The sequence below is a fragment of the Aythya marila genome, assembly GCF_965140915.1.
Source record: "Aythya marila genome assembly, chromosome: 8".
In the NCBI taxonomy this organism is placed as follows: domain Eukaryota; kingdom Metazoa; phylum Chordata; class Aves; order Anseriformes; family Anatidae; genus Aythya; species Aythya marila.
In genome coordinates this window covers 29669059-29693213 of record NC_139049.1, presented here as the reverse complement: position 1 = coordinate 29693213, position 24155 = coordinate 29669059, and the positions used below count along the sequence as shown (strand labels likewise).

Here is a 24155-nt window from a genome sequence, read left to right as displayed (position 1 = left end):
TATAGAATTAGGTGTTTAATTTTTGGCACCCATGTTTGAGGCTCTTGGCTAGTTTTAAAGGTCTTCTGTTTCATACCTAATGAGTTTTAACACATTTAGTGGTCCCCAGCCCTCAGCTTCCCCTCCTGTGTTGCTCAGGGATGCAGGAAATTAAAAAGTTAAAGCTGAAGCTACCACGGGCAGAGCCCAGGGAGGATGCTGCTGCCTTGCACGGCTTTCCTCAGCATTGCTCCCATGAGGGAATGAATATCGGGGACTGCTGCACTGAGCACCAGATTTCAGCACTTTGCGTGGCAGTGCCAACCTTTAAGGACACCTCGGAGTCCCAGCTCTCCTCTGCTTCCTCCGTGGTGCAGGGCAGCAACAAATTACTCTGTCCCCCAGCCTGTCTCAGCTGTGCTGGCCGGTGAATAGGGAATGGAGCCAAGGATCCTCCCCATTCCCTGCCTCTTTCTATCCATCTGCTCCGAGCAAGGAATAAACAAGAACAGCCAGAACACAACGGCTGGGTAACCCAGGTGGGGTTTTAAAGTGTTCCTTACTATTCTGCACGTCGGACTGTGGTCCAAATCACAGCCACACCTGGCGTTTTTGGGAAACACAGATTTCAGAATCCAGGTCTGATTCTCCTCTGAATGTTATTTAGAGCGCAACAGAAGAAAATCAGACTTAAGTCTATTTTCATCTTATGGCAGCTTTTAAATACAGAATAAGTGGAAAAGTTAATTGCTAAATAAAAAAGAAAATAAAGGGACTTGTGGCATAAAACACAGATGGAAGTCTGAGTGGGTGTGTTAGTTTAACTTACTGTACTTGTATTCATGTGTCTGTATAAGCATATATATGCCAAACATATATGGTCTTCGCCTGCTCCCATTAACATGAATCAGTTTTTTTTTTTTTTTTTTTCACTGGACAGAGGGAACCAGATCAAAGACCCTGATGGTGCTAAATGGAACAAGATGTATACTTTCGTATTTTTTTCCAAAAGGAAATATTAATTTGACATTGGTTTTTCAGTTGAAAAGAATTTTAATTGCAGTACACAATAAGCAGAAAATTCAGACAACAATAATCTTGAAACTGTTAGCAGCATTATATTTCTATCAAGGAATTTGAGTGCTTTTTTTCAACATTAGAGCTTTCTGAATTTTCATTAATTTGGCATTTCCCTAAACACACAAGTTATTTTGTTCATTCCACATCATGCATCACACCCTTTTGCTCAATGCATAATGCAAGCGTAAATGGGATCCTTGTCCTTGAGAGACTCTGGTTACTGGAGCCATTGCACGGATGTTGAAGTCCTGCAGTAAGACTTTCCAAAACTCTGCACTTCGCAAACCTCCAGCCCAAGTTTAACCAGTGAATGCACAGGAATACTTCATGTTCGTCATCTTCTAAGGGGCACTGGAGCATTGTGATGTTTTTAATTCCTCTACCTCCTTATATCTGCTAGTACTAGAAATGCACCACATAAGAGTCTTCCTTGAGTACAGCTAAAGATCTTCAAATTTTCATGTATGAGGCTGATATATATTTAAATGGACCAGAAAATGATGTGTGAGAATTGAATGCACCAATCCTTCCCAGAGCAAATAAATATCTATTAACCTACTTCCAGATAGCTGTGCACCTTACTGAAATGATGATTAACTTTGATGAGGCAAATGCAGTCACAGCAGTGTAAGAGGAGAACAGTTCCCCTCCACTCCAAATTTACAGCTGTATCCATATCTATATGTTCATCCGATTTCACTTGTTAATTACTAACATTATTCTGACTACACACATCTTACACAATACCTCCATATCAAGACAGTCACATTGGTAGACCAGTTATATTCATCTCCAAAGATGACTTCTGGATAATCACCCCAATATTCCCAGTTGCTCTCTGTCACTAGGCTCTTGATGAAGTTTTTGTAAATAACAAAAGCTATAAATGAAATATGGTTTAGATCTTCCCTCCCAAGGGACACTATAAAAAGGAATCACGGAAGCTCAGATATTACCAGGTGGACCATGAACTCAACAACATGCAAAACAAATAGATGATGCATAAAAACAAGTTGGCTGTTGAATAAAAAACTGGTATGTGGGATGATTTTTTCAAGGATTCTTCATCCTTATGTGAAAATTATTCCAGCAATATCACTGAAATCAATATCAACAGAAATGCTGATCAGCTGCTTTTTTTCTGGGGAAGCCTTAATTTCAAGTTTCTTGAAGTTTTGATGGCTATGCTACTGTCAGTCATAGTAAGTCTGCTCTACTTATTGCTGAGCAAACTTTATTTATCTTCTGCTGAGATATGATCACACTAGCTGCCATCCGTCAGCTTACTGTACTAGTTGCTCCAGTATGCGCAAAATACAATGCAGATGGAAATTCACTCATCCTAATGAAGTGCTCTTTAGTTTCTGCGTTTTGGATGTGTGCTCACTCCTCTGGTCACATTCTGAGTTACCATGATCACTGATTAACTACCTGCCAGTGCGCACCTCACTTCACAAAACAAAATCCAGCTTAATGAACAGTGATTTTACAGAAGTAAAATGAAAGCTCCCCATCTATCCACTTATCAAACTACTGCATATGCATCACCAACACACACAACCAGTTTCCTCAGAACTCGACATCTGACAGATCATCAGGAAAACAGAGCTAATCTATCCGTACCCATCAACATCGTATCATAGGTGACTGCCAGATACTTAAGAAGCTATCCAAAAGAAATGTCACAACTCTTTTTCAAGACACTACAAAAGAAATGTTCCAAATAAAATAAAGCAAATGCACGCACAAGTAAATGAGCCAAAGAACTTAATAAAAAGAGATTGATTAAAATGAGGACCAGAATGTTCAAAAAGGACTAAGAGAGAGAGGTGCCAAAGGCGCATTAAATGGATTCAATGGCTTTAGGTTTTAAATGCTTTTGGACTCCTCAGCAATTTTTAGCCAAAAATGATCATTCGAGTTAGAATCAGGATTCTGATGCCACTTAGGATAGAGACGGTTGAAATTTCTGCTTTGTAAATGAGTACTGCTCCATTTACAAAAGAGAAGTATCAGTTTTACCAGAGGAAAATCTTCTCTACAGGTTCTTAAAACTGCATGACACAATCTTCATTATTAATTTAAAACCCTACCCCATTAAAATCTACCTTAAATATTTTGGTGTGATCTTTCCATAGAGTGTATTATCTTGTCTGCTAATATCTATGTTTATAGCATCATCTGGATTGTTTTAGACCTTGTATATTAGCCTTCATCCCTGCTTTTTTGTCCAAGAGATTCTTTCAATAACTAATAAAGTGGTAACCAACATATTGGCAATTTCTTTAAAATGTAATTAGAATTTTATATTTGAAAACTTTAATGAGAGGTGTAATAAACAGCAAGATAACAGTTCAATTTTCTCTCTGATCTAATGTTAGTTTCAGCATCATTTTGCATTGTATAAATATATATTTTAATAAGAATATATTTTTTTTCTAATGACGTCTCTAAACATCCAGTCATTTAAAATTCATTATTGCATTTTTTTCATTTCAAATGTTATTTGAGAGTTTTTCGGCATACTTGGCAGATTAGATATAGCAGCAGGAACAAGCTGCAGCCATCTATAGGAGAATATACCTTTATGTGGGTGCTTTGGGGATGGAACATCTATAGCTGTTAGGCAAAAAATGCCATCATAAATTTGGATGGCATTTACAAAGCCCTCTAAAAAGTCTTTGCATATGATTATAGCTGAGGTATGATATTTTTGCAAGTAAAAGACCCAGAATAGATTTATGTTTCAACTATATCTTCCTGAGATGCATATGGATGCTAAATTGCAAGTGATACTAAAGGGAATTTTAGTAACTGTAGAGGATGGAGTCAAATTTTCTGTTTTATTTTTTATTTTTTTATTTTTTTATTCTCAAAAATCATTTGCTCATTATTTGCATGCCATCAAAAACCACTGGCTATCCAAGCTATATATAACAATGATGGCTGTTAAATGCCAAAGGCATGAGATGGAGATGGGTAAATATGCAAATTTTTTAGACTTGTGACCTCAGTTACTGCATGGTAATGTTTTTAAATTACTTTTATGATGACAAGACTAAGTTTGGTGCTAATATTGGTTTTGAAGACTTAATCGGTATACACAGCCATTGAACATATGTTTTAATTAATAAAACGGCTGTAGACAGGAGTGAAAATAACTCAGGTAATTTAACATGTACTGTAAAGTCACCTGATTTCTACACAATTTGAGGTGAAGAGTTTATACATTATTCCAAAGAAAGAAAGAGTTGCAAGCTGAATTCATGTGCATCGTACCAAACTGAAATGGATTTATAATTTGACAGGTCAAGAGTGTACTCATGGAACTGTTATGTATTGCTATCCAGTGGTTCCTGGTATTTTTATGATATGACTGCCTCGGTTTGACAGTCACAGGACTGAACAGTCATCTCATTTCTCCGTAACACAAAAAATCATTTGTAGCTGATCTACAGCTGCTGTGCTCTTTTCCTGGAAAGTGTCCATTGCTAGTTGTACACCGGTGAGCGCCTGCTGCAATGGCACCGTGGACCTGCCACCAGCAACTCCTGAGCAAGTCTTGGCAGCTTCCAGTCAGCGAGAACTTTAATGGCTTTCCAACAGATCAGTTCTCAGACAGGTGATATCAGACAGGCGAAATCAGCCTCATTTTTCGGCATTCCCAATAGCTTTAGGATTCTGGAGGAACAAAGAATCCTCCTGGAAAAAATAAAATGTTCCCATTGCAGAGCAGGCAAGAGCGCAGCAGTTTGGCTTTGGCTTCATTTCCAGAGGAGCTCTGTCTGCCTGTGTGGTCTGCCCAACACCTCTCTCATCTCCTGTGCAATTTTAAACACATCAGACAGGGAGGCAGAGGGCTCGCAGGGAAAAAGTCCCTAAGAGTTTCATGAAAACAGGCACGGAAAGGGCAGAGGTAACATGTAAGTGCTCCCTCCAGGGCTGTCACTCTGGCAAAGTGCTTAGCATGAGCCCTCCTACTAGACACTGGAGAACCCACACGAGAGGGACAGCTGGTACATCCCCCCAACCACCACAAAATGTCTATGCACCGAGAACAAGAGCATTGGCATTGTTTGAATAAGCACACCCACCATGTAGTGCTCCGCGGTGTTCGGGGTTTCTTAGATATCCTAATTTTATAAAAGAAAGTAAAAGAAGAAAAAAGAAACAAGGTGAGAGAGAACACTATCATATTTTGTAGCAAGCAGGATACTGTGTGAAATCTTGGCCCAGTGAAGTGATAAAGGGGAAGCTTTCAGTTTGCTTAACGGAAAACTTACGAGGAAATAGCAAAATTACCAAAATACCACATTGCAGAAAATGGGTGCGTTTAAGTTCAATTAAGCTGTAAAAAGGAAAATGGCACTTTAGCTTACAAAAAGTGAAGGGACAGAGGGAGCTATCAAAAGTAACTTTACAAGATTTGTATGCATGGGGATGCTGCTTCACTGGACCAAGAAAGCTACAGTATGGGACAGGATTTTTCTTTTATTAGACACTTTGCTAGATAGCTTTGTCGAACCTCAGAAACTGCTGCTCTGGCATTATGAAATAATCCTACATAACTTGATCTCATGAGCTTAGGAACACAGAAAAATAGCCATGCCAAATCAGATTACAGGGATCCACCTAGCCCAGTATCCTCTCTCTGACAGTGGTAAGTAATGGATGCCTAGAAAAGAGTAAAAGACCAGGGAAAGCATACACAGTGGTAATTCTCCAAAATACTCTCCCAGCCTCCAATGATTTGTGATTCAAGGACTTCTAAGACAAAGTTGAAATCATAGCATTGAAGATACTCGAATCCAAATGCACAAATTTACACCCCCCCTCCTCCCCTTTTTGGATTTCAACCCCCATGAGATTTCTACTAGTCACATAGAAAAGGTTTCACAGTTTGGTGCTGGCAAGTCCAGTGTTCTTGCCACTAACTCTGAATGAGCTCACAGCTTTCAAGCCCAATGATGTTATGTGTATAAGAGCATCCAACACTTTCTCCTACATAAAAAAGTGACATGTGTACTGAGGTGCTCTAAGTGTATATACTTTGGGAGATTTTTTTTAAAAAAAGCAAGGATCTGGCTGTAAATTGATATTAACATTTTCCAGTATATGTGTAAAACACATGTTTCAGAAGAATAGAAGAGAGAAACTGTCACTCACTGGGAAGCTTTAGAGCTATCTGGCTCCCTGGGAAACTGCATGCAACTATTCTGGTGTCCAAGGGTTTGACCAGTGAGTTTCCTCTTCCTGCAAAGAATGAATGCAGAAGTAATAGAAAGTCTGAGGGGGGAAGATTTCAGCAAATGGCTAAAGGTACTCCTATTCTGCTAACTTCAGCAGGTAGGAAGCAGGTGGTGGTGGAAGAAAAAAGGGTGGGAGAGGAGAAACGCCTACCTTCTTCTCCCAGCAGTTAGCAGAGGGAAAGGGCAGGAGACTAAACTAGGAGAGACTCACACACTTGCAGTTCAGCCCTCTAAAATCCCTTTGTGGTGCTGCATTGACATGCAGTGATGCCGCCAGGTCATGGCAGTCCCAGCACTGCCACACAATGTCAGGACGTTCTGCTCTGATTGCCTGGGGTCTTGCTGTGACTCCCTTTCGTGATGGCACTTGGGGACTGAAACTGAACGCTCTGGCACGGCACAGCCTCATTCGTGTTGTCACCAGTTACTTATAAAAATCCCATATGCCTGGGCAGGAAAAGTGACTTCTTGAACATCGTGCTTATTTTACTACCCACTTTTCAGGGGACTTTTCTGAAGTTGGAATTAATTTTCTAATCAAATTGGTACCTACGTGTCAATTTTTTACTTCATTTATAAAAATAATTGGTAAAAGTAAGGACCTCAAAAAAGGTTCATCCTTTCATTTTTTGATGGCATATTGACTTTATAAGATTGTAAAGGCATGAGTGATATATTAGGGAGTCCCTATAACTTTACTTACAGCAAAAATTAGAAAGTGATCGAAAAGTTTTATAGAGGAGAGCAGAAATATAATTTTAAGCCTCTTAAAATTGCCTGAACTGTGAAATCAAGTAATGAACACTAGAAAAGGATCTGTCAGCTGGAATCAAAGCTTAGACTAGTCAGCATTTTCTTCCTAAACCTTATTATGACGAAGATTTTTCATCTCTGCACTCTGTTCAGCCCAACAAATAAACCGGCTTGACCTCCACCTGTTACTTGGCGAAGTCTGCTATCATCTTTGACTAAACCCTTTTCTTCCCCTTCAAAGCCCTCTGCACCACTGAGAAGGTGGGAAGATGCAGCTGTGCGCTGATTCAAGTGGATACCAGTTCATAACCAGACAGCATTTCACAGCACAAATTACAAGCAACAGAGGAGAAAAAAAAATGTAGTGCCAATGAATTCTGGAAGGGGGCAACATTTTTCATCATTTTAACAATGAGATTTTCATAGAAAGAAGTACTTTTCGTGTGTGATATTATGAACTAGCATTTGGAGCAAGAAACACTTTGCTTATGCCATAACAATGAACCTATGCTAACACCACATATGAAGAGTTAAAGAGCATAATGGAAGCTATCTGTGTTTCTTTTATATTGCAGAAGTTGAATGCAGTCGCTATTTCAAGGAGGTTCAGCTCCAAATGTGTGTACTTTTCTGGACTTAGAAACAAGTCATGGCTACACACTGCAACATTGCTAAATAAAATAAATATATATATTATGGAACACAGAACAACAGGATAGGTTATGAGGAAAACCGTACAGCAGTCATTTCTTCAAATATATCATCATGACAAAACCATGCAAGAAGCTTTCTAATACAAAGACATATCAGAAAAAGCCATTTCATATAAAGTTGGACTTCTCTGGGTGATTAATGCTACGTTCAACAAAGGAGACAGTGTCTGTCTAATTACATTAAATACTTATCTTCTAGGGATTGGCAGGGTGTTTCTGCTCAATGTCACTTTTCATGACAATGTAATGATAGATCCGTTTACTTACCAGTGCCATTAGCAAAAATTGTACTGTTTTCTCAACTGCCCTCATATCACGAAAATATTTGATTAACACACTGTAGCTTATCTAATACTCTAAGCAACATATTCTGCATAGTTTTCTCTCTATTAAAAGAACAAGATTACAGCTTGTAAAAATTTTATTGCACTCACACAAAAATAAATGAATAATGTGTGATATACTTCAAGTATCTTACTAGTTCACAGAACGGGTTTATTTAATTTAAAATGCTAACTTGTACTTAACACATTAGGATTTGGAGGGAAACAAGGAAACAAACAAAATAGGTGCTCTGATGTACTACTTCCCATCCTGCCTTTAGTTACTATTTCCGTTTCATTTTAGCATGCCTTTGGAAACTTTTAGAACCGTAGACCAAAAAAAAATAATATCATATTCGTATTTCATTCCTTTGCTGGAGAATAAATATGGCCATCTCCCAAGTATTTAAAATTCACCACATCGTGAACTGACTCTTCGTAGTCATGCTACTGTGCCAACATACAAAGAACAATAAACCTCTGGAAGAATGTACACAGCAAAGGCAGTTTATATAGTAACAAGATAATTTCATAAACCTATATTGAAAAGAAAGGCTGTGATGTAACATCCTAGCAGTATATATCAGCTACCTGATATTTACTAACAAGGTTAAACTACTATCTGTTTGTCTCAGCACTCTTCATAATTCACTTTTTAATGGATGGACAGGAAAAGTCAGCAGTGTATGGCACAGATCATTTTAGAAATAGGACAAGACAGCTTACGGCAGTATCTATTTCAAAACGTGCTCCATCTTTCCATACGATCACATCAAAAGTCTATACTTAGCAACTACAATACTTCAAATCCACTCCTAAATCCTCCGATGGGTAGATTTCTGTTTGTAAGTAAAAGGGTGAATTTGAGAAAACAAAGAGCCCCGAGGAGGAGGAGGAGGTGCCAAGTGCGGTCCCCGGGATCCCACCTTGGGGTTTTGTGTGTGTGCAGAGGAAGGCACGTGGGGAAGCTTCATTCCACAAGGGGTAGGGACGTCAACACCATTTTGTTACAGCTCCTCACGGTGCCACAAAATGGCAGCAGGCGCGTTCCCCAAGTGACTCCCATTCGGCAGGACTCGGTACGGCGAGGCAGAATTAGCCAGCTTTCAGATCCCGTACCAGTGACTCTTGCAGCGATGACACCGCAGCCAACTGCCACATATGACTCTCCAAATTAATAATGGATTTAGGATTTAGTTCCCTGAGCTGCGAGGGTTTGGGGTGTGTCTGCAATTATCTAGATATAAGTCTGACACACATTATGCTTCTATCAATGTCATTTCCCTTAGTAGCCAACAGATTATCAGCAGCTTTGTGATATTCCAGGTGTCAAAGAAGAATTAAAACCACAACAATTGCACAAACAAAGGGACAAAAGACGGGATACGTGTTTCTGAGCTCTGCATATCAATTTAATATGTGCAGCTGACAATGATGCAAATGTCCTCGGGAGAGAGGCAGCAAGATCTGTGCCCAAACATACACACACCACCGTCAGCAAGATGGCAGAGAACAGAAGCAGTAGGATTCCCAGCCCAGGACACATGCCTCAGCAGGCAAAGCAACCCAATGAAACAATCCTCTGGTTGGGGAGAATTTTGGAAGCACCTGATATGGAAAATGGCCCTAAACAAGCCAGATGGTACTTTTAGCTGGCAGCAGAAAGTAGGAGACAGCCAAAAACATTACAGCATTTCCCCAAGAGGCCAGCAAATCGATTTTTAACCATTTTTTTTTTTTTTTAGAGTGACGCTATGAATATAAAAAATAATGTTTCTATGCATTTTTAAATTGCTAATTTTATGAATAACACACTTAAGAAGGCAACAACTGGCAGAGATGAGAAAGCAATGGATTCTCACTTTCCCGCGGTAGTTGTATATTTGACATCAGGTTTCTATTCAGTCACTGCCACTGTTTACTCTGAATTAAGTGCCAGGTTTTGTTCAGGGTTTTCCACAATAACATTAAAGAGAAAAATTCTGTAACAGTAGAGAAAGAGCACTGTAAAATCACAACAGCACAATAGTTCTCACAACATGGGAGAAATGCTCTTTGCAAGACTGCTTTGCCCTCTTACAACCTGGACCCCCAAAATTACTGGGTTTCTAGACAATCATTTTTTAACAGAGGGCAAACAATTTATTTAATACCTACAAGTTCCCATTTGGCTAAGGATTTGCATAAGAAATACAGCTGTTTTGGGGATCTTTTAATTTTTAAAAGCTCCAACTGGCCAAAACTGGCAGTTCTGCCTGGATTACCGGACTGCTTTTGGGACTCATTTTGATGTCAGATGTTGAACCTTTGACAGTCCAAAGCAGTTTCTTGCACAGCACGTTCAGATTAGGTGTGGCCAAGTGGTTTTCACTCAAGAAATGGCAAAGGGACATAGGTTGTAAGGACTGAAAGAGCAGAGGGAGACAGATGAGTTGTGAAGGAAGTGGCAATGACCACCACCCTTTGCTTCAAGCATGCCCCTCACATGGAGGATTGGAGAAGTTCAGAGGAAGAGTGAGGATGGTGCCTTCCTTTCATTTGTCGCTATTTCAGCAAAAGAGTAACAGCGAGCCCTAAGAGAGGGTTAAATCTGGACTACGTCCAAAGTGCTTTCTCCTGTTCAGAGCACAGTAGTGCATTAGCGTACTACATCACAGATAAAACTCCTGGAGACAAACGTGGGCTGCTGTAATAAAATGGGATGTTACACTAAGTACAAAGAAAGATAATCCATACGTTTATATTTTTTTCCAATCTCATTGACTATAAATCCTTACTTTTAAAATAAAAGCTATTTCCTTCCTACTTAGGTGGAACGTAAGACTTTTGCTGATAAAATGGCCCTGCTCTTTTTGAGAGCACTGCTCTTGGACACGAGGACTGGTGGTGCCATTTCATTTTGCTGGCTTTTGGGGGATCAAAGATCTTCAGGCAAATCCCAGCAAGGGAAATGAAGACTGTGCACAAAACAGCAAAACACAGCCTATAATTTTCCAGCTAATTTTAGCTACAGGATATCTTATGTTATGCTTTTTGGTGTGTATCGCATTAATAGCTGCAACGAGTGGTGTAAGAGAAGAGCAGAAGGAATGAGCTCACCAGGGCTGCCGGCCGTGCAAGAGCAGCGTGGGCAAGCCGAGGTGGAAGATGCTGTGGATTACCTGCTCGCCTCCAAGCAAGACAGCAGTGAACTCAGAATAAAGCTACAGCCAGCATATGTGCCAGAGGAAGATACTGATGTACTTTAAGTCTTTGTGGAGCCAGAAAACATAAGAAAAATAGGATTATTTAAGCAGTATGCCTTAACTTGGGCTGCAATGTCCTTTTTACCATCACTCCAGTGGGGCTTGGCTGTCTGGGGATGAGCTGAGGGGTAGCACTGCATTCGTGCCATAAGCTGTGGGGTTACGGGTCAAGGTTACAGACTACCCACTCTGGGGAAATAACACAGCTGCCATCACGGCACATACACATTCCTGGGGGCATAGGATGGCTCTGCAGCCACTGAGCCAAATCATTACCTGAGCTCAAAGGCCGCTAGACAGATTCCTCTGCTTTCCTATGCTCACTGACTGCTGTGGTCAAAGTGTTGGGGCAGCAGCTAACTCTGAAGACGTTGGTACCTTGTCAGAGCCTTCAGCCTAGTTGGGAAGAACCATTTTCTTCCTCTCTGTGGGCAGATCCACAGTTTTTGATGCGAGCATTTGGAGGCTGGCATGTGCTGCACTTAGCAGCTGAGAAGCAGGAAAATTGCAGTAGGTATCCAGCTCTGTGAAGAGCTCAGGAATGCTCCTGGTTTTGTGCAGAAGCAGCGCATGAGGAATATCTAGAGTCAGAGCAACAAACACAGTGTGGGAAAGGAAACAAAAAAAAAGAGAGAAATGTAACACAGTCTGCTTCCCCTTCCCGTTCCTGCCCCATCCTCTCTCCGTCCCCTAACACCTCTCCTTGCACATTTCAACTTGGGTGAGAATGTTTGCTTTAAAACCAAGCCTGTTTTCTCCTTTAAAACAAAGATCAAGATGTGTACAGTAGCTGCACTGTGTTATGCAGCGTAGTGATGGTTGTACTGGGAATGTTAATAAACAGTGCCGAGAGCAGAACTTCTGCATAAAAAAGGGTGTATGTTACATTTCTCCTCCTCTCCCCCGTTTCATGCAGTATTTACACAGCTGTGCTTTGTAAAATGTGTAGGGGAGTTTTTTGTTATTATTTTTTGGTAATTTATTTACCTAAGATAGCCCAGCATCTGTTTTGTGGTGAGCTTCTTTCACAAAGTTTCACAGTTGCCTTGACTGATGCAAAAGGAGGTCATGGTCCTTGCTCAGTGATCCTAAAACCATTTGTTTCAACCACTTGGCCATTCTGTTTGGCTAATTTGTGTCCTGTTCTGTGTTTTTGGTTTGTCCTCTGCTTAGAAATGCACATCCCCTGGGGACTGATCTGGCTAGGTGAGTATTTTAGTTATCTGTTTTATAAAATGCAGAAGTGCACAGGAATTTGCAATAATATGCATCATTTACTGGCTCTCAATACGTACTGTATATTGGCTCTGAAGACAACTAATATTTTCCAGCTGCCTCCAAAACCAGAGTTCAGTGCAGTCTTTGCAGTGGGTCCTTTCCCATGACTGCCTACACAGGTGATGAAGACTTTTCCTGTGTCCTGAAGAATTAATAAACCTGAACATTTCTGTACCAGCATACTAGGAGATAAAATATTGCTTCTGCTTCCCAAACACATTAGAAAAAGCAAGTCTGCTGATCTCAACTGCTAAGACAGCACATGAAAGGAATGCAGTCCATTTCCTAACCAAGATCTAATCTATAGAAGAGTTTATAGATCCAAGTCAACATCCTGAATTGGTCCCAGAAGCAAATAAAAAAAAAAAAAAAAAAGAAACTAGTTCAACTTTTGGAAGACAGGTACAATACTCTCAATGTGTTTAATCCCATTTTGCAATTAAACAGTCCCATGCTGCAGTATCAGATGATCTTCAAGGATAACTGCATCAGAGCAGACCCGTCTGGAGCTCTCAGAGATTCATGTTTGACAGCCAGAAATGCGCAGCCATGTTCAGACTGAGGGGGCTTCTGTCCTTCAGCAGCTTTGTACTTGAGCTTTCAGAGATTACTGCTGAAAGCATGTGGAAAATGTCTGCTTTTGTCCCAGTAATGAGGAAGCTTACAGGTTTCACTTGGTGACAACAGTGAAGCATAAACCATCTCACTGTCTTTGCTTCATTTGCGTATGTTAAAGAGGACAAGTGGCAGAATACAGCTCAGCCCGCAAGGACATCTGAAGAACATTAGGTACATGGACTATTGATGCAGCACTCCCGTCCCAGCAATCCCTTTATCTCCAGGAAGCATTTCTCCAGCCTTTGTCAGGGAACAATTTTCTATGCACTAAATCTTCCTTATCAATCTGAAAAATGACTCAGACGAGGCCACCTGTGTGTGGAGCCGAAGATCAGCTCAGGTGGTCTTATGGCGGTCACGGCACGCCGAAGATCTGCTTTTAAAGTTGGTCTTTAAAGGCAGTGAAAATGGTATGTGTGCACTAGGGCAGCTGAAAACACAGCTTTGATTTGATATCTGAGGTGAAGCACTTTCTGCAGTTTTTAAGGCAGAACTCCTACAGGTCTGTACCCCTTTTAAATGATGGATTTCCCGACGTCTGGAATTAGGTGCAAAGAGCAGGGCTGTGACACTGAGTGACTGACTTCTCTGGGACCATAAAGAAGGGGTATATTTCTCAGGGGACTACAGCACAGCTGAGGTATGTGCTCCAACACTTGCATGGGACCACTGATTTTAGTAAAAATGGAAGGTACAGTTAGGGTGATTCTCAGGGCCAAATCTGTTGTGTTGTCTGGTTTCTGGGACGGAAAAAAAGAGCCTTTGAGAGGTGTGAAAACATCTCAGACTTTTCAATCTGAATGGACTTTTCAATCAGTACTTCTTTTCCCATCTCTCACCTCCTTCCTTGATGTTGAAACAGTAATGCCAACAGCATGGCATGTTGTCACAGGTCTCATGCTACCATGTGAATTGCCAAAGAAAAGCTGAGCTATTGATCCAGCAGTAATTTGTTGTCAAAATGACGATGCCTATCACAGCAGATGAGTAGTGTTAATCATTTGACTTGATGAATATTATTGGGAAGAAGTGACAATGCTCAAAGCACCACAGCTGACCTCCTGCATTTTTCCTGCCTCACGTTATGTTCTTGATCTTTGCTGGCCTACCAATTAGCGTTCAAGTCATCCATTAAGGTGCAGCTCTGGAAAAGTTCTGTTTAAAATAAACAACAACTTATATTGGTGAGTAACTCATCAACTATGCAGCAGGCTGATTCTGAGTGCCTGGCAGAGAAACACACACATTTTGTGCTGTATCTGATAAAAGATCTATAATGTGCTAACACAAACCTATCATGTAGCACCTGTGACTAACAGATTGTGATATCAAAGTCTTGATGCCTAAGTGCTCCTGTAAATGCATTAAACTTTTAGCGGCAGGAACTGTAGCCTGCCAGTGACAAGGAGCTGATACGGTATTTCAGTAAAAGTTGATAAGTGTTATTTCTCTAAGAAGAAAAGAAAATTCCTACGTTCTTAGGAACCACTGGGCAGCTTGTGTTTTGATGGGACACTGCAATTCAGAGAGCAGGAATAAGGAAACGTGGACTCTATGGAAGTATGAAACATTTAAGGACAGTTCCATATTTTACTGGAGCTGAAGTTCCTTAAGTATGCTCTCATTCTGCATTTCACTTTGGGCATCTGCCTGTTCACCTGAAACCAGCAGCACCCACACAGGGCACATTTAACAACATGTACCACTGATGGAAGCAAGAAAGGCAGCACAGGCCAGACACACTCTGCTTCTCACCTGCGGCAGAACAAGGCTGGTGGAAGACTCTGTACGGGTGGGGAGAGATGTGGGAAGCTGTCTATAATGCCTTGGAGATGAGACGTATGTGTCTGAACAGGGATGGGGAAACGAGGTGCATGGGAGCAGGAATCCTAGGCACAGTGCACAGTCTAACACAGCTCAGAAAGAGTTCTTTAGAGAAAATAAGCAGTGGATGTTAGCATGGACCTGTGAGGCAAGAGGTTCTGGCTGCTGCACCATTCGTGGCATGTCTTCAGCCTAACAGCACAAATCAGCCTGCTGAAGCTCCCTGTGCTGTAAACCAACATGTTCTGGCCATCAGAGAAACTTGATCTGCTTCTGACCTCCCGTTAGAAAAGCCAAACTATGCTGTGGCTGGAGGTTTGTCTGGTTGTGCAATGTTCCTGCTGTCTGCAGATATTAAGTTCAATGGAGGAAAAAAAAGGCACCGGTGCCTGCTGATAGAAGTGTCAAGGTATGTAATGAAGCTGCCACACAAGCAGGTACAATCTTCATGGCTGTGTGAGTGGGCTGTCTGTTTTTTTCTTTGCACACTGAGAATTGGAGGGCAACACAATGTCACATCTGGGAAATACTGAGTAAATATAATTGGCAGGGATCCTGGATGCAGACCTCCTCTAGTTCGAAGAAATTAAGACGTTTCCTTGTTTTTGTCTTTCGTAAATGGGAATATGAGTATCCAACCAATTCAGCTTAAGGAAGTTAATAAAGATCACGAAATTCCTGTGCCTACTTACGATCCAGGCAGTGAAAGCTGCCCACTACAGCAAGCCACAGAAAAGTAATGCTGGAGTTTTATTTGATATTGATTACTCCAGGTCTGAAATTGAATGTTTTCCCAGAAAAAAATGATTTTTTCCCTTTATTTTGTATGAAACATGGTTCTCATGTTTTTCATATTTTCTACAGTCAATACTTTGGATCATTGGCAGTAATGTAGAACAGTCACTGCAAACTTCTCTGCGCTCTGACTTAGTGTGTGATGTTGAATTTGATGAGCCCATAGACCTTTTGCCTGAGGACAGATCGGATGTACTCCGCATCACTGATGCTGGGACATACTGCACAGATTTTCTTTTCTAGGTAGTGCCAGACAGCAACAGTGTTCAGGGCAGGAAGAAGACATACAGAACACACTCTAGGATCTCCCTTATACCACTTCTCTGGTGTTTCCAAGATACAATTCTGAACAGACTCTGAAATTAAACTCATCTGATCTATGCCTGAATGAGTCTTTCTGACTTGCAAGACATAAATAAAAGGTTCTTAGTGAATATGGAGAAGTTTTCTTGCATGTTGAGAATCTTTTAAAAAAACATCCTGTTCCAGATTGACTAAGGTAGTTACTGAAACAGCTTGGACCAGTTGCCTGCATATGATCCTTCCCTAACCAGCACTGGGGAGAGACGTGGCACTAGTAAGTTAGAGGTCACTGCCACTGCAAGGAGAAGGCTCCAGAATAGGATCTCAGCTCCACAGCTGCATAGAAATTGCTCCGAAATTATTTTCAGACAGTCCCATAGATAGTGGCATGAGAATGAACAGTGCTAGCCTGAGTGGTGTAGTAAGCAATCATGAGGCTGACTTTAATAGCATCTTTACTATCAAAGACGTGTCCAGCAGTCTAACAGGGAACTCTCTAGCTTACTGTAGGTTCATATAATATTATCAACTCCATGAGACCCTGGAACTGTAAATATGTCTTTCAGGCATGCAGTGAAAGTGTGATTATTAACTCCTTAAGGTTTTTTGCACTGAAAGACTCGTTCGGTTCCTGAGGTTTTCAAGGCGAAGACATGCTCAGGGCAGAGCAGCAGGGTGCAGCTGGGGTGGGAGAAGGTGGGTTCCCACAGCATGAAAGGCCACAGCCATCCTTCTGTGGAAGGACCACAGAGCTCAGCCCATTCTGAAAATGGGTGCAGTGCTGTAAATTGGCCAAGACCACAACTGAAGCAGAGCTAATTGTCCCCTCAGAAATCTCAAGGAGTACAAACACCTACCTCTCTTGGGGTTACTGTCCTCCAGAGACCAAACTAACTTGAGGAAATACAAGTACCAGGAAGACCTAAGTAAAGAAACTAAGAGGATACTCTGAATTTACATTTTAAACGTTTTTTCCATGCCACACTGTAGAAATACAATGGGATTAAAATTGGCAAATACCATCCATATGCTACCCTACAAAAGGACTGACAGAGCACAATGTGAATATTACTCCTGGCCCGAATCAGAGAATGCATTAAAAAATGCATAAGTAGGATACTGATATATATTAACTCCATCTGATTATGGAATTAAAAAGCTTATACCTGTAATTATGGCTTACCCCCTTTACCAGCAGACCTGCCACAGAACTGAACAGAGGCCAGCTTTATACCGGAGTTCAAAGCCGGTATGATGTTGCCTTATTTTCTTACTAACATCATCTTTATCCTCTCTTGCCCTTCTTCTCAGTTAACAAGAGTTATGTACTGAAAGTGCTGAGATAAAGTAATGGTAAGGAGGATACCGCAAAAGGTATTTGAAAAGCAGAAGTAATTTACTACATGTCTGCTTTGTTTTACTTCCTAAGCCTTCCTGTTGTGAGAGGAAATTCATCTTTTCTGGCAGACTCCAGCCTTTTTAGGCCTGAGAGCTCCCCAGGAGCTTTCGAGTGCAGGTAAATGGATGTGAGACTCAAGGAGTACAGTACAAGAACATGGAATTAATGTTGGGTTTTGCTTTGGCTGTCACGTCTGACGTACAAGGAGAGTGCTATATCCTCGCTTGCAAGAAGTATCTAGATGTAAAAAACACAAGGCTGCGTCCTCTGCTCATTACCATGGGTCTGAAATGCCAGGAATGGAAAGGTCGTGTTGCTGGTGGGTGAAGCACAGAGGACTTACGCCCCGCAAAGTCTCCGCATGAGGCAGATGTCAGGGTGCCCTGAGCCCTGGGTCCCTACGAAGTAGGAGCTCAGAGGAAGGGCTGTGGCTGGACAATAGGTGCAGCCTGTATTCTGCACGCAGCGGAGACCCCGAGAGTAGGCACAGGGGAAGCATCCACTGCCTAATCTAAATAGCACACAGAGTGGTTTTGTCCTCTTCTGTTCTCCTGCCAGTTTGCACATATGTTCTGAGTATACAGCCTGCCCTCCAAAGACCACTTACAGGGGCAATCACAGGGAAGCAAAGCAGGAAGAAAGTATCCAAAAAGGGAATTTGTTCAAGAGAAAAAAATGGAGACAGATGTAGAGTGACTAGTCACGGCTGGCGGTAAATAACCCTCTGCCTGGAGTGCTCTCTAAGAGGAGTTCACATATTCCATTTCATATTTCCTTTCTAGGAAGTCAAATCTTTGTTTTCCTGGCATTTGCTCCTTTTTTTCTTTCCCTATATATTTTTTTTCCTGCTGTATGGTGCAAAATTGTTTTCTCCTTTTCTGTTTCATTTCTATGCTGTGTTCTTTTCAAGTGTGACATTTCTCCAGCCACCCTGTCATGCAGACCTCAGCTCCCTGCACTGTCCCAGGCAGCATTTTCTGCTATAACCCCCTCCTACCCTCCGTGCCTTGAGCACTGCCCTCTTCCTCTATACGTTCACCAACACACAGAGGTCTCCACACCTGCTCCAGCATTTCAGTCCCTACTTTTTCTCACGTGCACACCTCAGAATTAAGCAAATGCAAGACACATCGACAGAATATTCATCCTCTCACTCCCATAAACCTGTCAAGGCACATAGGCCAAGAAGCTATCTCTGCATAAATCTAAATCTCCTGCGAGGAAGCAATCTACTCAGAGGTAATAAAGCCAAAGGATATATTATTATCTTTGGTGTGGATCCTACTGGGCTGGGAGGTTGGCTGCTGGCTCCTCGCTCTGAACTTTCCTTCCCCGCCGGAGCAGCTAGCCCACAGACACGTCTAAGCTTCCTTTCCTTGCTCTGATTTCCTCCTCCCGTTGTTTGGCTGGTAACCCAAAGGACGGGGCTCAGTTCTGGGATTTGGGAACCTGGCTTACGCTGCTCTGCCAGCACAGGACAGAACTTTTAGCTTGCTGTCAGAAGCAGCATCCTTCTGCACTGCTGATACCTGCATTATCCCACGCAGCACAGAGTGAACCACAGGGAAGAAATGCCAAGTGGAACAAAAAGATGGGTTTAGTCTTTAAACTGCTGTGAATTTCACTGAGAAAAAAAAAAAAAAGACACTGAAGAAACTCTACTGTATGTTAAAAATGTGCCATCACTTTTGGTTGTAGATTAAATAAACGGCAAGGCCTTTCTCTGGACAGGAGGGACATTGGAAAGGAGGGATCTGAAACAGAGCAGGGGCTTCCCATCCCTCAGAGAGGAGCACTGTGGCAAGACACCAGGTAACAGGTTGTTAGCACCATTTGTAAAGCTTTCATGACCAGTATTTCTAGGCAGATGCCCCACTGAACGTTATAACACATTTGATATTTATGGAAATAAAGCAGCCATGTCAAATACGAAGGAACAGACATCAGCATTGGACCCGGGTGTGGTTGCTGAGGTAAGGCAAGGCACTGTGCACAGCTTCCAGGCAGGATGTGCCCCTCTCTGCTACTTAGGGGGGAGCCCTTTGTTCCAGTGACATACCGCCGATGCCTTGGCATGAAAGGACACTAGAAGTATTTTGTCCTTCACCACTGATGAGCTGGGGTTTGGGTAATTTTCCTGCCAGCCGTGCTCTTGCAGGTTTTACAGAGAAGCTGAGGCAATGAATTCACAGGAGAGGCTGCTGGAAAGCCAGAGCAGAAGGCTCAGGGTGGGGCTGAGTGGCTATAGCATGAAGATTGAAAGTGCATCCCACGCACGCAGGATAAAGCTCTTTTTCTTCTCCGCTGCAACAGTGATAGATAGCTTGATGAATCTGAGCTATATCTAGTTGGTACCTGGCTTGAGTCCCTCATGTTGCAAGGTGATTTTCTGCCATTTTACAGGCATGCCTAGACAGAACCAGGGATTTCTCATAATAAACGAGGAAGGTCATGAGGAAAGAAGTACCTTCCTTCTCCTTCTCCTTCTCCTTCTCCTTCTCCTTCTCCTTCTCCTTCTCCTTCTCCTTCTCCTTCTCCTTCTCCTTCTCCTTCTCCTTCTCCTTCTCCTTCTCCTTCTCCTTCTCCTTCTCCTTCTCCTTCTCCTTCTCCTTCTCCTTCTCCTTCTCCTTCTCCTTCTCCTTCTCCTTCTCCTTCTCCTTCTCCTTCTCCTTCTCCTTCTCCTTCTCCTTCTCCTTCTCTTCTCTTCTCTTCTCTTCTCTTCTCTTCTCTTCTCTTCTCTTCTCTTCTCTTCTCTTCTCTCTTCTCTCTTATTTTTCTCTTCACTCTGCTGTTCACTCCTATCCTCTACATTTCTCTCCTCTCCTCTTCACTCCTTTCCCTATCTGAGAACCTCAGGAAGTTTGACATGGGCAGTTGTGCTTAAATTCCCCCATCCCACTTGTGCACGTATGGCTTTAGGTACTTCTCTTGCCCAGCTTAGCACTCCAGTGCCACTATCTGGACAGGACTTGGATGAGACCAAGGTTATGAACACATGTGGGGAAAATCACCAGAAGTGACAGCAAAATTAATAGCCAGCCTCTGGCTGCTGTATAAATGAAGAACATTTGTCATTAATAAAGAGGACCCCAGACTTTGGGGGGAGCTAGCCTTCAGTCTGACCATGATGTCGAAGCAGTGAACCAGTCAGCTTCAAGCCATCTGTGCCTGAGAGGAGGTTGCGATCTCTCCTTGCGATGGGCGCTGAGCTTTTGTTCGTGCTTCTGCCGCTCCATGAGCAGAGTAGCTCAGTGCAAGGTGAAGCTCTGCCTTACATCATCTGGAGACTGGAGCGGATGGAGGAAACAGCCCCCAGCATCTACGGAGCAGGACACCTCGCTGAAAACACCAGAGCCCTGGGGACCACGGTGGCAAGGCAGTCACAGGGAGCCTGGCACTTGTCTGCCTGCAGGTCCACCCTCTCCTCCTGCCAAAGTGCCACATCTGCACTCAATAAGGGCCCACAAGCTGGCTCCTCCTCATTAGAGGAGAGAGGGCAGCTGGCAGGGGATCCTCCAAGGGCTCCCAGACGCGGGAATCAGTCCCCTCCCAGTCTGGAATAGCCCAAATTTGGTGACTTTCTGGGCATGCTGTAAAGGACAGCTGTTTGACAGGGTCTCCAGAGAAAGCTGTGGGTATGTTTCCTACATGATGAAGGATATAGGTGGCTGGCCAAGTGCCCACAGCACTGATTTTAATGCCGTTCAGGTTGAATTTACTTTTCTATGCCGTACAGTTCATTATACACAGTGCCCTGGACAAGCATGTGTTGTTTCAAAACAAACCAAAAACATACTAATTTAAATCCAAACAAACAAGAAAGGAAAAAAGCATGTATTGCGAAAGACCCTTTGGGCTGTTTAGAGGGCCTTCTCAAACACTGGGAGGCTTCTCAAGCACTGGGAGATGAAAGTACTGACTGTGTTTATCTAACAAATAAAACTTTTGTTATTTTTATTGGCAATAAATATGTGAATATTTAGCTGTAACCAAAATCAAGCCATTAGCTTTACCTCTATATATAGCACTGGCCCAGAAAAATATTTTCAATAGTATTAAGCACCCAGATGATCTCAAGATAAGTGACCAACAGACAGTTAAATACATAACGTAACATAGCCCAAAAGATAACCAGCAAGAAAGATCACACATAAAAATTAACTGAGAAGGGGCAGAAGAGCTACTTCCTAAAGCTTATTAAGTTTAATACGCAGTGATAACTATTTTGATATGAAACCTCCAACTGCACTTCAGATGACATTGTAAGTCTCTTAAAAGTCATTACTAAGTGATCTTGAGTGTCGTAGAATGCCTGAAAAGTCCTTCTACCTTACATAAGTTTCAGGATATTTATTTAAATAGTATAACTGTAGGGAACACCCCAAACAGGTACTGCTTTTTGCTAAACAAATGTCACTGATACCCCAGAACTGAATCCGGACATTTTGACAGAAACAGACAGTGTATCTTTTGCTGCATTATTTAAATACTTAAGATATTTGGCAAAAATACAGAAGTGACACACTACAGAAACATTTACAGCTGCAGGAGCAATAAAACCTCTACAGTATTTTCACTAGACTGACCTTTTCTCAGAAGAAGTTACAAGATTTTTATAATAGAGCACCTTTCTATACAGCATTCAGTGTACTCTGATAACAAAACGAGCAACTGGAGATAATTTTATCGGGCTCCTGAAAGCCGTGGCTTACCTGGCTCCACTTCATGCCATCCACTTGACTGGCTGCCACTTCCTGGAGAGCGCCCTTGGCTTGTATAAAACGGCTCCTCACCAGGACTGTCCATTTCATCCTCCACAGATTTGAGACGTTTTGTAGAGCTGAAGAAGTGAAAACACATAATAACTACTATATATATGGAAAGGAACAAAGGCGGATCTTTTGGGACATACCTTGCTAGCACTGCTTGAGACTAACCTGCCTATGGAAATTACAACCTCTCAAGGAGTTCAAACCGAACCCCTAAACATGCCTTAATTTAACTAGAAGACAGTTTAACTTTTAGGCTTTTATAGGGCAAAAAAGCAGGACATTTTCCAAAGCACACAGAGGTCAATAAAATAATTTAATTTGTGTGGCATTATTTTTGCAATTTGAATGAATACAGTAATAACATGTAAGACATTTTAACTGTCAGATTTTTGCACAGCTTAGTCTGAAAGGCGTATTATTTATCAGCTCAAACTTGTATTTTCAGTCTTTTAACTGTAGCTGTTAAATTAATCTAGACTTCAGTCCCATAAGAAGCATAGACAAATGAAAGATGGAAGAATCCATTCGTGGTTCAAATGTTCCCATTATCATACAAGTACAAGCATTTTACCCTGTAACTGTATAAAAAAGCCACCACCAGGTACCTCTGACCAATGTCAGTACTAAAGGACTCCCTTGTCATCTATCACACCTCCCTTTCCAACAGCTCAGGAGACAGAAGAGCCCTTCCAGTGGTCTCTGATGGTCAGTGACTCAGAGTCCAACAGTTTGGTAGGGAGAGGATCCCAAAGCCAAAGACACTCAGGTTGGCTCTGTTTTCTATAATGAGTTGTACAGACTGCGTGGGGACATTACTGAGAATTTCTCTTTTAAGTACTTTTCCAAGGCTGGGTCAGCTCACTTTTTACCCCAGATCTGTATTCTATTAAGCTTTAAGGCATTCAAGAACAGGCTCCTCTGTACAGGGGGAACATATTTAAAAGACATCTAATATTCCAATTTCTGCTGGTCTAAAGCTTTCAGTCTCTGTGCAGCTCTTCTCCCGAAGCTCTGCACAGGTATTCAAAATCAGTTTGTGAGAAACAGGAAGAATAATTTTTGTGGTATGTGCGGAATGCAGGTTTGGCCATTCCGTAATTTAGAGAATTGTTATGTGTCAATAGGGGAAATTGTGTGCATACAATATAATTACCGCCTGATAATTCCGCTGACTCTGTGTATTTAAGGAATATTTTTTTTCTGACTGGGAACAGCCTAATGAGAGGAAAACAAACATATCACCAAGTTATTAACTACCCATACTGTTTATTATTGTGTCCTTATCACTGCTAGCTATTTGCAGAAGAACAGAAGAGTAACAACTGAACTCTTAAGTAACTGATAACCTCACTTTTTTGCATCTGGATTCACAACCAAACTCTACCTGAGAATGTGCTAGTGATGAGCACTGTAAATGGGGTGCACACTTTATATGCAAAGAAGAAAGAGGACAAAGTTTTTAACTGATGTGTAATGGGAACTGTAGTCACCAAACTTCATAATGTGCACTAACTGAATGTTCTTCCAGTTACTGCCAGCTGTAAGAAACTGTGGCTAAGAGCCTCCCTCTAAAGATTTTCTTTTTAGAAAATAAAAAAAAACAACAGCCAAATTCAAACTATAGAGCTTTTCTACATGTGTACTTGCTTACTGCAGACTGAGATAAAAATGTCAAACAACCCTGGGCTGAAGTTAGACTTTCTTGTCATGTCTTTGAAATAAGTGATCTATTTTGGCCGTGGGGGAAGAAAGATCAGTCTGTTTCTTTAACAGCATTCAAAACTACCAGAGTGACTGGGCTTGTTTATATAAATCTAATCTCAT

The 24155-nt window shown here is 41.7% G+C and overlaps 1 protein-coding gene across 8 annotated transcripts in view; it reads right to left on the bottom strand.

The window, feature by feature from the left end:
- The window catches only part of NFIA (nuclear factor I A), a 245802-nt gene that overhangs the window by 52287 nt on the left and 169360 nt on the right, over positions 1-24155 (bottom strand). For 4 of the 8 annotated variants that reach the window (XM_082766228.1, XM_082766230.1, XM_082766229.1 and 1 more), the window contains 3 exons: positions 22272-22399; positions 6226-6312; positions 5154-5192 (listed from right to left, as the gene is read on the bottom strand). In XM_082766228.1, coding sequence (XP_082622354.1) covers positions 5154-5192; positions 6226-6312; positions 22272-22399 — 254 coding nt within the window. The remainder of the gene's footprint in view (positions 1-5153; positions 5193-6225; positions 6313-22271; positions 22400-24155) is intronic. The other 4 variants (XM_082766233.1, XM_082766234.1, XM_082766235.1 and 1 more) reach the window with 2 other exon arrangements.